Consider the following 13,435-nt stretch of genomic DNA (forward strand, 5'->3'; position numbering starts at 1 on the left):
GAGGTAGGCACGGTAGCACACGCCTATAGTCCCAACTCTTTCAGAAGTTGAAGCAAGATCATCTGAGACCAGGATTTCAAGACCAGCCTGGGCAAAACCACATTGTTTTCAAGATTGCATGATTCAAATACATGGCAACATTTCTGATCTCTCCCCTGTCTCATGGTTATCTGAATAAACTAATCAGTCTCTTACAGTAAGAGTTATAGACAGTTGGATTTAGGTGCTAGGAACCCAATTCTAGTCCTCTGGAAAAACAGCCAAGTACTCTTTACTAAACCATCTAGCCCTGAATATAAAACAATCTCAGTAACAAAATTACAACAAACCCAAATATTACTCTCTGAACTCAAGCTATCCAATTATATGGCAAAATACAGGAAATACATGATTACAAATGGCTTACTCAATTTACTCAAAGAAAATATGTATTTAAATCTTTAAGTAGTGTCACCTGTTCTTCAATTACCTGCTTTTTATTTTTCATTCAGTCATTAATTCATTTACAGACAGGTTCTATGTGTGTCTAGCTGTCTTAGAACTCTATGTTGAGCTGGGCGTGGTGGTACACGCCAATAATCCCAGCACTTGGGAGGCAAGGACAGGTGGATCATTGTGAGTTCGACGCCAGCCTGGTCTACAAGAGAGTGGGTCTAGGACAGAGAGACCCTGTCTGGAAAAAACAAAAGCAAAACCAAAAACCAAACAAACAAAAAGAACTCTATGTTAATCAGGCTGGCCTTGAACTCCAGAGATCCACCTGCCTATGCCTCCTGAGTGCTAGCATTAGTGATGTAAACCACTACATCCAACTTTACATTATTTTTTGAGATATATATTCTATATAGGCTAGGCGTGCCTTCTGAGTACAGGACAAGGTTCAACCCCAAAGCCCATCATGCATTGTCCTTCCCACCTGCTTTTTTGTCCCATATTTTCATTCTATTCAAGGTTTTCTTTTTGTGTGTGTGGTTTTTCCAGACAAAGTTTCTCTGTGTAGCCCTGGCTATCCTGGAATTCACTCTGTAGACCAGGCTGGCCTTGAACTCAGAGATCCACCTGCCTCTGCCTCTGCCATGCTGGGATTAAATGCATGTACCACTACCAGTTATTTCTTCATGCTCTGTTTTGTTTTGTTTTGTTTTGAGACAGGGTTTCTCTGTGTAGCCTTGGCTATCCTGGACTCACTTTGTAGACCAGGCTAGCCTCGAACCCAGAGATCTGCCTGCCTGTCTTCCAAGTGCTAGGGTTAAAGGTGTGGTCCACCACTGCCTGGCCTTATTCCTCATTTTTCTTTATTTCTATAATCAGATGACTATTCAAATGCTGCCTTAGAACCATCTCTTGCTGCAATTCCAAGAGTTCATGACACCCTCTTTTGGCTTCCCTGGGTAATGGCATGAACATGGTGCACATGCATACATGCCACAAATATTCATATATATAAAATAAAAAATTTTAAGTCTAGGGCTGCAGAGATGGCTCAGTGACTAAGAGCACTGGCTGCTCTTTCAGAGGACCGAGGCTCATTTCCCAGCACCGACATGGCAGCTCACAACTGTCTGTAACTAAAATTCCAGTGGGTTAGAGAATGGATCCAACTCTCTCACACAGACACATATGTAGACTAAACACCAAATATATATATAAATAAATACATTTTTTAAAAGTTTGTTTTAGTCTTATTTTTAAAAAAATCAAAAATATAAAATGCATTATTGTAGATAAGAGCAATCTGACAAAACATTCTATAAAGAAATACACAAATAGGAAAAAAAAATTTAGGAAAAAAACACATACATTAAATTTAATGGTAGTTCCTGTAGGTGCTGCTGTAAAACTACTTGGCCCAAAGAGAGAACCAGATGTGCTACCAAAAGGATTAGAGGTGGTATTTGTAGTTCCAAAGAGTCCTCCACTGCTAGTACTGGTTCCAAAATCTGTAAATTAGAAAAATGAGAATTAAATAGCAAACAACTTAATGTCTTCAGCCGGGCGTGGTGGCGCACGCTAATCCCAGCACTTGGGAGGCAGAGGCAGGTGGATCGCTGTGAGTTCGAGGCCAGCCTGGTCTACAAAGTGAGTCCAGGACAGCCAAGGCCACACAGAGAAACCCTGTCTCGAAAAACAACAACAACAACAACAAAATGTTGTTGGAGCCAGGCGTGGTGGCTACACACACACACACACACACTGTTGGTTGGTTAGCCACTGTGTAAATAGCATCACCTCATGGGGCACACTTAGTGGCTGCCTGAAAGTACTATATAGAAGTAGTTTTACTTTAGACATACATACAAGCAAAACACCAATGCACATAAAATAAAAATAAATCATTAATAAAAGAAAGTTTTTTCAAGTTTTTTTCTTTCAAGACCTCCTCCTTTCTAAGAGATATATTTACTGCTCTCTTTTTTTAGCCTACTAAACGCAATAAACTTTCAGGTTCTCTGATTTCCTGGCTCTGACCACTTGGTGTGAAAGGAGGTAAGTGAACATACAGTAAAGAAGAGAACACATTCAGCAAATCAAATATTAAACTATTAAAAGCACAAGTCCAAGAAAACCCTGTCTTGAAAAACAAAAACAAAACTACAAGTGCAAAGAATGGTGTCCTACTTACTCCCAAAGCCAGTTGGTTTATTTTGTGCAAATGCATTGTTCTGGGATGAGAAAAGACTGGTCCCTGTACTTGCAGTTCCAAACAAACTATTTGATGTTCCTGTTGATGTGCCAAACCCAAAGCCAGTGCTTGTGGAGGTTGCTGGCTGGCTAAACGAATTGGTACCAAACAATCCTCCTGAAGAGATGGAGGGGGAGAAAACAAGTTTATAGGCAAATTGTAGACACTACATGAAGTTCTATACAAGCTACATATAAAACACCTTTATTCCAAACAAAATCATCCCTTACCTGGTTTGGTCTGTGAATTTCCAAATAAGCCTCCAGTATTGTTGCTAGAACCAAATGCAGATGTTCCAAATGCTCCTCCACTAGTAGTACCAAAGCCAGTATCTGAAACAGCAAAATTCAGGTTCAAGAACTGGAAAATTTTTAACATTTCTAAATACTCTGCATTAAGTAGGACCACTGATGCAACTTGAAACCCTTCTCAAATTTACATCAAAATTCTTATAGGATAGAAATCAAGCCATGGTATGTATGTATGTATGTATGTATGTATGTATGTACGTACGTACGTACATAATAGTTTTTAAGACAGGGTTTTTCTATGTAGCCTTGTCGGTCTATGGCTCACTTTATAAACCAGGTTGGCCTTGAACGCACAGAGACCCACCTGCCTCTGCCTCCCTGAGCACTGATAAAAGGAATGTGCCACCACTCTCAGCAAGCCAAGGCTTGTCTCATTTTCTACACAGGAAAGCGAACTTTAAATCAAAAGATGTGACTCTGCACTAGCAGAGGGTGCAGCACAGTGGTGGAGTACCTACCTAGCACAGATCCTGGGTTTGATCTCTAGGTCTGGAAAAAAATGGAGGGGAGGGACCCCAAGCCCAGGGAATGTCCAAAGTGGGTGATCCTCCCCATCAGTTAGGATGATCACACTGTGTAGGCATAAGGTTATTGTGTAATTCAAATGCTGATTCCTATACCCCCTATATCTGGTTCTAATCTTGTTCTGAGGATGCCTTGTCTTGATGTTGTGTAAAAACTGTTCCCCAATTGTCCCCTGATATGCCAATAAAGCAGCTACAGCCAATTGCAGAGCAGGGGAGAGAACAGGGCTGGACTTCCTACCCTCTAAGGGAGGAAGAGATAGAGGGCGGAAGTAACTGATACAGCCATGGGCAGAGATCCAGAAGACATCAGGAGAGATTCAGCTGGTACAGGTAAAGCCATAAAATGCAAGTATCTCTGGGGTTTATGCTGGGAGGAAGCAGTACTAACTTAGAGGGTTAAGAATGGAGTTAACACTGTTCAACTGTTGTGCTGTGAAGCTTATTTAGCAAGTAATTAATAACAGAGTCTCAATTATTTGGGTGATAGCTGTGTTAAGAGAGAACAGAGGAACAAACACTATTTTATAAAAATAACAATTCTCAATTATGTCAAGTTAACAGTGAAAACTAACCATCACTGTGGCTCACGCCTGTTAATTCCAGTACCTGAGAAATTGAGACAGGAAGATTCAGCGTTGGGAGGCCAGCTTAAGTTACATAAAGAATTTTGAGCCAGCTCAGGCTAAGTCTCAAAACAAAACTGAATCTACAAAAGTCAAACTAAGACATTTTCTCTTATTTTATTCTTTTTGAAAACTTACTTTGTCCAAATGTTGAAGTTGTGCCAAAGCCCCCTGTACCACCCCCAAAGGGGGTTCCAAACGTTTTGTTAAACATCTTCAAAACGAGTGTTTTCTTCAAAAAGCTGTAAAAGAGAAGTTACTGTTTTGAGACAACACAGAAAGAAATTTGTTTCAAGAAATCTACCATTCTACAAATATTAGGCCCATCCACAGAAATGATAGCCTGATGCTCCTAGTCAATATTCTAAAACCTTGAATAATAAACCCTATCACAATTCCTAAAATGACTAGCACTGTAATGTTATATTAAATTTCTGAGATAGTGCTGGGCGTGGTGGCACATGCCTTTAATCCCAGCGCTTGGGAGGCAGAGGCAGAGGCAGGCAGTGAGTTCCAGGTCAGCCTGGTCTACAAAGCGAGTCCAGAACAGTCAAGGCTACACAGAGAAGCGGTCTTGAGGGAAAAAAATTTTTTTTTATTTTTATTTTTTTCTGACACGCTGTTTCACTATATGGCCCTGGCTGTCCTGGAACTCAGAGATCCTCTGAAATGCTGAGATTAAGGGGGTACACAACCATGCCCAGCAGCCAGGTACCTTCTAAGTCATCTCCACACACAGCGATTTTGTTCATGTAAATCCAACAGCTAAGTGAGGAGCATGCCACTCTTTAAAAGGTGATTAATAGGGGCTGGAGAGATGGCTCAGCGGTTAAGAGCACTGACTGCTCTTCCAAAGGACCCGGGTTCAGTTCCCAGCACCCACATGGCAGCCCACAACTGTCTGTAACTCCAAGATCTGACACCCTCACACAGACATACATGCAGGCAAAACACCAGTGCACATACAATAAAAATAAATAAATTATTTTTAAAAAATAGATTATAAAAAAAAAGGTGATTAATAAAATTTTCCTCTGCGGAACATACCCGTCAGACCATTTTAGTTATAGTTTGTGCTATGGCTATACTAGACTCTACACATGTTAAATTCTGAGGCTCCTAACCCATTAACATTTTACTTTTAGTCATCTTGTCCTAATGCAGAAACCTGCCATTCATTATACACACATTTCACAAAGGGATTTTTTATTAAAAAAAAAAAAAGATTTAATATTATGTATAGCCAGGCGGATCTCTGAGTTCAATGCCAGTCTGGTCTACAAAGTGAGTCCAGGACAGCCAAGGTTACACACAGAAACCCTGTCTTGAAAAAAAAAAATATTATGTATACAATGTTCTGCCTGCGTGTACACCTGCATGCCAGAAGATGGCATCAGATCTCATTACAGATGGCTGTGAGCCACCATGTGGTTGCTGAGAATTGAACTCAGGACCTCTGGAAGAGCAGTCAGTGCTCTTAACCTCTGAGCCATCTCTCCAGGCCTACAAAGGGATTTTTAGTAATAATAAAATAGCCTGGAAAATAACTCAACATCTACAAGCTCATTTATATTCATCATTTCAACAACAATGAAAAATGTTAGTATTAGCTCACCTCTGTTTTACAGATTAGAAAAAAAGATGAGGTTTTACTACATTTTACAAGGTCAAAGAGGTAAGCAGAACTCAAGTTTAACCTGCCTTCTAACTTCCCAAAAACACTTCCTTTTTTTTCCAAACTGATATAAAAGTTTATTGAGATGTTTAATAAAATTCTCGAGCCGGGCAAGGTGGCGCACACCTTTAATCCCAGCACTCGGGAGGCAGAGGCAGGCGGATCGCTGTGAGTTCGAGGCCAGCCTGGTCTACAAAGCGAGTCCAGGACAGCCAAGGCTACACAGAGAAACCCTGTCTCGAAAAACAAAACAAAACAAAAATTCTCATTAGACATTCTTATTCTTATTCTTCTTTTTTTTTGGTTTTTCGAGACAGGGTTTCTCTGTGTAGCCTTGGCCATCCTGGACTCACTTTGTAGACCAGGCTGGCCTCGAACTCACAGCGATCCACCTGCCTCTGCCTCCCGAGTGCTTAGACATTAATTATTCTTTATATTTTCTTTTTTAAAAATGAAGATCACTGATTGCTTTCCTGGCTTATTCTACATGCTAAAGTGAAAACTCTGTTTTAATTGAAATCAGAGACTGGATAAGTATTTGTACTATACATAATTTAACAAATTGGATGAAAAACACTTCCAATGAAAAGAAAGTAACAGGTAATAAGTAAATATATATACATATATATATTAAAAAATTCAATTGCCTCAGACCTGAGAACAAGAAGAATGAAGGCAGCAAAATACCTTGAACCTATAAAGAAAATATCTCATTCAAACGCAACTTATCTTTTCAACATTTCCCCCCTTTTGGGAGATAGGGTCTCACTATGTATCCCAAGCTAAGCAAGAGATCTGCCTCCCCAGTGCTGGGGACTAAAGGTGTAAATCGGCACGTCCATTAAACTTGCTCAGTTCTGGGAAGAATGAACTTGTCTTATTCTCACTTTTCATGCTGAGTAGTCTTTTAAATTATCACAACAGGGAGGCCAGCCTGGTCTTCAATGCAAGTCCAGGACAGCCAAGGCTACACAGAGAAACCCTGTCTTGAAAAACCAAAAAAGAAAAAGAAAAAAAAAAAATCACAACAGGGGCTAGGAATGAATGTAGCTCAGTTGACAGGAGTGCTTGCCTAGCATGCACAAAATCCCCAGAATAGCATAATTAAGGAGTGACAGCACATGTCTGTAGTCCCAGACATGCAGATTTAGGCGGATCAAAAGTTCAAGTCATCCTCAGCTACATAGACTTTTATCTCAAAACAAATCACAACAGAAACAAAATCACACTGAAGTAAATCAAGATCAGAGACAACCTCAAAATCAATCTATCTATCTATCTATCTATCTAAACTACAGAAACTGAAGTATGGCAAGTTGAGTGAACTGGAGCTCACCAATAATCTCAAAATGTGGTACTCAAACAATACCAACATGATCTGAGAACTTGGAGGATCGGGACAGATGCTGGGACTAGAAGCTGGACTCTGGGTGGGAGCATGTGAGGGCCCAAGGCAACCTGCTCTGCTGCATGGTCTGGGCAAGTGGGGAGTGGGCCTACTCCTGCCTGTCTCACAATGAGATTTCTAGGGTTTGGACACTTCTCCACCCCAGTGAACTTGAGGCCAGCTCTATTACAAAACAAAAACTAACCTAGTGAATACATGCAACTCTGCTCCTCAAACCACCCATTCTCCTCATTCTGTTCACCCCTGATTCTTGTTACTGCCAAACAACCCAATTCACTCTATAAAGTGAATAAAATAAAATAAAAACAGCTTCAGGGGCTGGGGAGATGGCTCAGCGGTTAAGAGCACCGTCTGCTCTTCCAGAGATCCTGAGCTCAATTCCCAGCAACCACATGGTGGCTCACAACCATCTATAATGAGATCTGGTTCCCTCTTCTGGTGTGCAGGTGAACATGCAAGCAGAACACTGTATATGTAATAAATAAATCTCTAAAAACAAAAACAAAAACCAGCTTCAGTATGCTATCTTTTATAAGCCTATGCTAACTTTATCTAACAATGGCATCCTTCATCCATAGCACAGTATAAATTCTTTGCGCGTCTCTACCTTGACCGTTCCCATTCTGGACACCATGAAACATTAAACTATGCAGACTTTCATTTAGGACTGGGAAAGATTTGTTGTACCAGCTGCTGCACTGTAAGCCTTCAGCTGTCAGTGCTTTTCCACTGAAGACTGCCTCATCCAAGGTCATACTTTCTTCCTGTGACAGCCTAATTCTGTGGCTAATGCTAGGATTCTTGAGCCCAGCTCAGTGTTAACTCCAAAGGGCAGATAATTTCAGCTTCTTACATTTTTGTGGAACTGGTTGACACCTTCATCAATGCTGGTTGATACAACATCACAGTACTAGAAATATAGCTTAATGGCAGAGTTTAGGGGCCTAAGTTCAATTTTCTCCTACTACAAGAAAAGAAAAATCAATACATAAAAATCAAGATAGTGCCACACAGGCGAGGGTTAGTGTTAATGCTTGCCTAGGGTCTGTAAGGCCCTGGGTTCTATCCCATCACACACACACACACACACACACACACACACTCTCTCTCTCTCTCTCTCTCTCTCTCTCTCTCTCTCTCTCTCTCTGTGTGTGTGTGTGTGTGTGTGTGTGTGTGTGTGTGTGTGTTTTAAAGACAGTACAGATATTGAAGGCTGTCCTCAAATTTTCTATGTAGCTCAAATTGACACTGAACTGCTGATCTTCCTGCCTCTATCTCCCAAGTGCTAAGATTCCAGGTGTTTGACACGACATGCTACTTTGGCATTTTGAGACAGGATTCCTGTCTTAACTTCCTAGACCAGTATAGTAACAACTTTAAAATTTGATTCGTCAACATTCATAACAGTGAACCAATAATTTACAAAATAATCAATGCTGATGTTATAAAATCATGCATACAGGGCTAGAGAGATGGTTAGCAGGACCGTCTGTTCTCCCAAAGGTCCTGAGTTCAATTCCCAGCAACCACATGGTGGCTCATAATCATATATAATGAGATCTGATGCCCTCTTCTGGCATGCAGGCACCATGCAGTCAAATACTATATAAATAAAAAATAAATTGCCAGGCATGGTGGTGCACACCTTTAATCCCAGCACTCAGGAGGCAGAGGCAGGTGGATCACTGTGAATTCCAGGTCAGCCTGGTCTACAGAGCAAGTCCAGGACAGCCAAGGCTACACAGAGAAACCCTGTCTCAAAAAACTAAAACCAAACGAACAAAAAATAGCTGGGAAGTAGAGGCATACATCTTTAATCACAACACTTGGGAGGCAGAGACAGGCAGATCTCTGAGCTAAAGACCACATGGTCGGGCTGGAGAGATGGCTCAGAGGGTAAGAGCACTGACTGCTCTTCCAAAGGTCATGAGTTCAATTCCCAGCAACCACATGGTGGCTCACAACCATCTATAACGAAATCTGTATACACAATAAATAAATCTTAAAAAAAAAAAAAAAGAGGTCAAGTTCCTCTTTTAAAAAAAAAAAAAAAAAAAAAAAAAAAGACCACATGGTCTGAGTTCCAGGACACAAAGAAACCCTGTCTTGAAAAGCAAAAAAAGAAAGAAAATATAGCTAGACCAGGTAGTACACGCACATGCCTGTACTTGGGAGACTGATAGTTTCAGTGAGTTCAAGGTCAACCCAGTACAAAGTGATACATTGTCTCAATAAATAATTTCCAAACTAAAAAAGTTGATTTCCCATTAAACTGAATTAACACTGAATTATTTTTGAGTATTTATCAATATTGTGTACAACAGTCCCATCATTGTATATTTCTATCAACTATTATCAGTGAAACTGAAAGGTCATTTAATAGATGAATTCAACTACAAGCTCTTTTACTCCTTCCTCAAAAACCAAGCTGTTCTCTGACCTGTCATACGGAAGAGGTAATCTACCACAGAATGAGAAGCTAAAAGAAAGTGCCCCTAGGACTTAGCCTTACAGCTTCCCAATGGCAGTACTTGACAATTTGAAGAGTTTTTCATGGAAAGCAGGGCACTGTGACCCATACCACCCTGTACTTGGAGAAAAGGACAGAAGAATTAGGAGTTTAAAGTCAGCCTTGGTCCCAGCACTTGGAAGACAGAAGCAGGTGGATCTCTGAGTTCAAGGCCAGCCTGGTCTACAAAGCAGGTCCAGGACTGCCAAAGCTACACAAAGAAACCCTGTCTCAAAAAACAAAAAGAAGAAAAAAAAAAAACAAAACCCAAACAAACAAAAAAACAGCTCTTAGGCAGGGTGTGGTGGTGCATCCCTGTAATCCCAGCACTTGGGAGGCAAAGGCTGTTGGATCTCTGTGAGTTCAAAGCAAGTCCAGGACAGTTAAGGCTAACAGAGAGACCAAGTCTTGAAAAAAGAAAGAAAGAAAGAAAAAAAAAAAAAACCTCACAAGTCTTAGACAATTAATGAACTGGCTCTACAAGCAAGGTAAGGATATGGCTTACAAGCAAGGTAAGGATATGGCTTACAAGCAAGGTAAGGATATGGCTTACAAGCAAGGTAAGGATATGGCTTACAAGCAAGGTAAGGATATGGTTTTAGTGAAATGTAAGCAGTGATTCTAATCAGGGACAATTCTGATCATTTCTTGACCTTCTTGGTAGATACAACTTGGGCGGAAGTGTTAATCAGGATCTAATAGGTAAAGGAGAAAAGTTGTTTTTTAATCCTACAACACATAAGAGAGCCTCTAAATTAAAGAATTATCTCAGGGGCTAGAGAGATGGCTCAGCAGTTACCAGCATTGGCTGCTTTTCCAGAGGACCCAGGTTTAATTCTTAGCACCCACATGGCAGCTCACAACTGTCTATAACTCCTGCTTCAGAGGATCTGACAACCCTCACAGAGACATATATGCAAGCAAAATACCAATACACATGAAATAAAAATAATTATATATATTTTGTGGGGGGTTGGGTTGGCTTTTTGTTTATTTGGTTTTTGGTTTTTCTAGACAGGGTTTCTCTGTGTAGCCTTGGCTATCCTGGACTTGATTTGTAGACCAAGCTGGCCTCGAACTTAACAGCAATCCACCTGCCTGCCTCTTCCTCCCAGTGCTGGGATTAAAGGCACACACCACTACACTCTGATTTACAACTTACAACAATTTTATAAAGTCTCTTACTAGAAATAAGTATTATAATACTCTATGTCCTAGACTATCACTACACAAGTAATATTACAATAAATCTTAAGTATTTTTCCAATCTGCGAATTTGGTGCCCTAAAAGTTTAGTTACTCTTAGATACATAGGAGTTAATGGTTACAAACAAAAGTACAAAGTATTTCAGAAGTACACAAATATCTAGACTCTTTCTGTTTAACTTTTCTGTATTTGTTCATTCACAAAATATAGCTAAGCAGAGCCGGTCGGTGGTGGCACACACCTTTAATCTCAGTACTTAGGAGGCAGAGGCAGGTAAATGAGTTCGAGGCCAGCCTGCTTACAGACTCCAGGAAAACCAAGGCTACAGAGAAACCGTCTTGAAAAGCAAAAAACAAACAAACAAAAACCCCCAAAACAAAACTACAACTGAGGACCACCTATGAGCCACATTATCTAAATATAAAGATATATGTTATCTACTTTTGAGACAGGGTCTCATATGCAGTCCTGACCAGGCTGACCTTAAACTCCCAGAGATCCACCCGCCTGTGTCTCTGGAGCACTGAGATAAAGGCATGCAGTACCACACCCAGCAAGACAATAATATTTTATTATCATCTAGTAAGAAGACAGATAAAATGCAAATGTGTGCTACCAGCAGAGGACCAGGTGTTACAGAAGCTCACAAGGCGAGCATGCCAGCAGCAGCTTCCCAGGTGGTGATGCTCAAACTGAGGAAACGGCATGGAGAACACAGGTTACCACATTAAGGCCACAGTTCTCGTCTGCTCTTCTGCATTACTTGCTTTTAGGTGTTGTGGTTTATATTAACATGAATGCTACAAGCTGATAGATATATTCAGATCAAACCGACAACTTAATTCCATTAAATCTTAAGTATCAAAAATAATTTTTTCAAAGTAGTTCCCAGTACCTCTAAAATGTCCAGCCTGGTTTTTGTTTCATTTTTCAATTATTTCTTTTATTAAGGATATAAGTGTTTTGCCTGCAGTGTTTGTGAGTGCTCTGGTTTTCCACCCTCACTTTCCATAACCGGTAACATTATAGGCTTACACCACCACATCTATCTTGGTTTTATTCCCCCGTTCCTCCCACACACTAAGTTTTTTGAGGCCGGGTCTCTCTAGGCAGCCCTGGCTGCTCTGGACCTCAGTATGTAGAGGAGGCTAGTCTTGAACTCACAGAGAACTTCCTCCCTTTGCCTCTCAAGCGGTGAAATGAAAGCCTGTCTCTTTAACCATTTTTTAAGTCCTCAAAAGTCTGTATTAGGGCTGGGTATGATGGCAAAAGCCTTTAATCCCAGCACCTGGGAGGTAGAGGCAGGTGGTCTCTTTGAGTTTGTGGCAGACCAAGTTTACAGAGTTTTGGAGTGAGATCTTGTCTCTTAAAAAAGTAAAATTAAAAAAAAAAAAAAAAGCTAGGTGTGGTGGCACACACCTTTAGGCAGGCAGATCTTCCTGAGTTCCAAACTGAGCCAGTCAGGACAGCCAAGGGCTATTACACAGATAAACCCTATCTGGGGGGGGGGGGAGTAATTAAAAGTAAAAATTCCACATCAGGCTGGTCACTGGTGGCGCCTGTCTTTAATCACAGCCCTCGGGTGGCAGAGGCAGGCAGATACAGATTGAGTTCCAAGACAGCCAAGGCTACACAAAGAAACCCTGTCTCAAAAAACAAAACAAAACAAAAGCCTCATCAGGATACTACTAAGTTATGTTATTATATATAAGAAAGCATGGTAACAACTCAACTGCAACTGTTTTGAAAACGATGTCAAATGTCAGTGTCCTTCCCCGTCACCTCCCCCAAATAGCTAACAGCCAATAGTAGCTAATAATGGGAGACTCAAACAGGGAGGGAAGAATAGTATAAAATTTCTACCAAACTTAAGACATCAGACATTCCTCAATCTTGTAACTTACTCTACCTCCCGCCAACAAGATCTCTGCACGTGATGCAGACCAAAGGGACTGACAAATAATCTTAAATGCTTACGGGTACAGTAATTCAGAAATTCAATCTTTCTCAACTAGGTTTACACGGAACAGGAAAGAACCTTTTATTCCACTGACCAGATCCTTCTAATCGTCAGACAGTGTCTTTAAAAGCTAACGCAGTTCTGATTCAACGTCTGGCTAAACCCTAGACAAAATGCGTCTTGTAGAGTGGTCAAGGAAGTAATGGAGAGACCTCACTGAAGTCCAGCAAGGCACCGTCCCCCGTAAGGGTCAGCCTACCGGGGGGCTGCTCACCTCCGCCCAGCGAATGAATGAGTAGCACCGGAGAGAACGAGGTTCACTCAGCGTGGGGATGCTACCCAAGACCACCACCCCACCCCGGCCTACGCCCCACGCGTGTAGCTTCCCTCCCAGGGCCTCCCGAGCCAAGCCGCAGGGCCGTGGGCCCCGCCCCCTCACGCATGCCCGACGGAGCGCGCCCCGCACGAGACTAGGCGGCGGGAGAGGGCCCCGGGTGTCCCGCGCAGATGCCGGTACAGAGGGGGAAGATCT

The 13,435-nt window shown here is 41.4% G+C and overlaps 1 protein-coding gene across 7 annotated transcripts in view; it reads right to left on the reverse strand.

Moving 5' to 3' along the window:
• The window catches only part of NUP98 (nucleoporin 98 and 96 precursor), a gene marked incomplete at its 3' end in the record, with an annotated part of 88,776 nt that overhangs the window by 75,013 nt on the left and 328 nt on the right, over positions 1-13,435 (reverse strand). For 5 of the 7 annotated variants that reach the window (XM_084801682.1, XM_084801680.1, XM_084801681.1 and 2 more), the window contains exons 2-5: positions 4,283-4,386; positions 2,914-3,015; positions 2,624-2,800; positions 1,801-1,940 (exon numbers count right to left, since the gene is read on the reverse strand). In XM_084801682.1, the coding sequence (XP_084657808.1) occupies positions 1,801-1,940; positions 2,624-2,800; positions 2,914-3,015; positions 4,283-4,358 (495 nt within the window). In that variant the 5' untranslated portion in view covers positions 4,359-4,386. Of the gene's footprint in view, positions 1-1,800; positions 1,941-2,623; positions 2,801-2,913; positions 3,016-4,282; positions 4,387-6,706; positions 6,806-13,177; positions 13,307-13,435 lie in introns of those variants that run through there. The other 2 variants (XM_084801678.1, XM_084801679.1) reach the window with 2 other exon arrangements.

The sequence above is a fragment of the Acomys minous genome (genome assembly GCF_964271855.1).
Source record: "Acomys minous genome assembly, chromosome: 2".
NCBI classification, from domain to species: Eukaryota; Metazoa; Chordata; class Mammalia; order Rodentia; family Muridae; genus Acomys; species Acomys minous.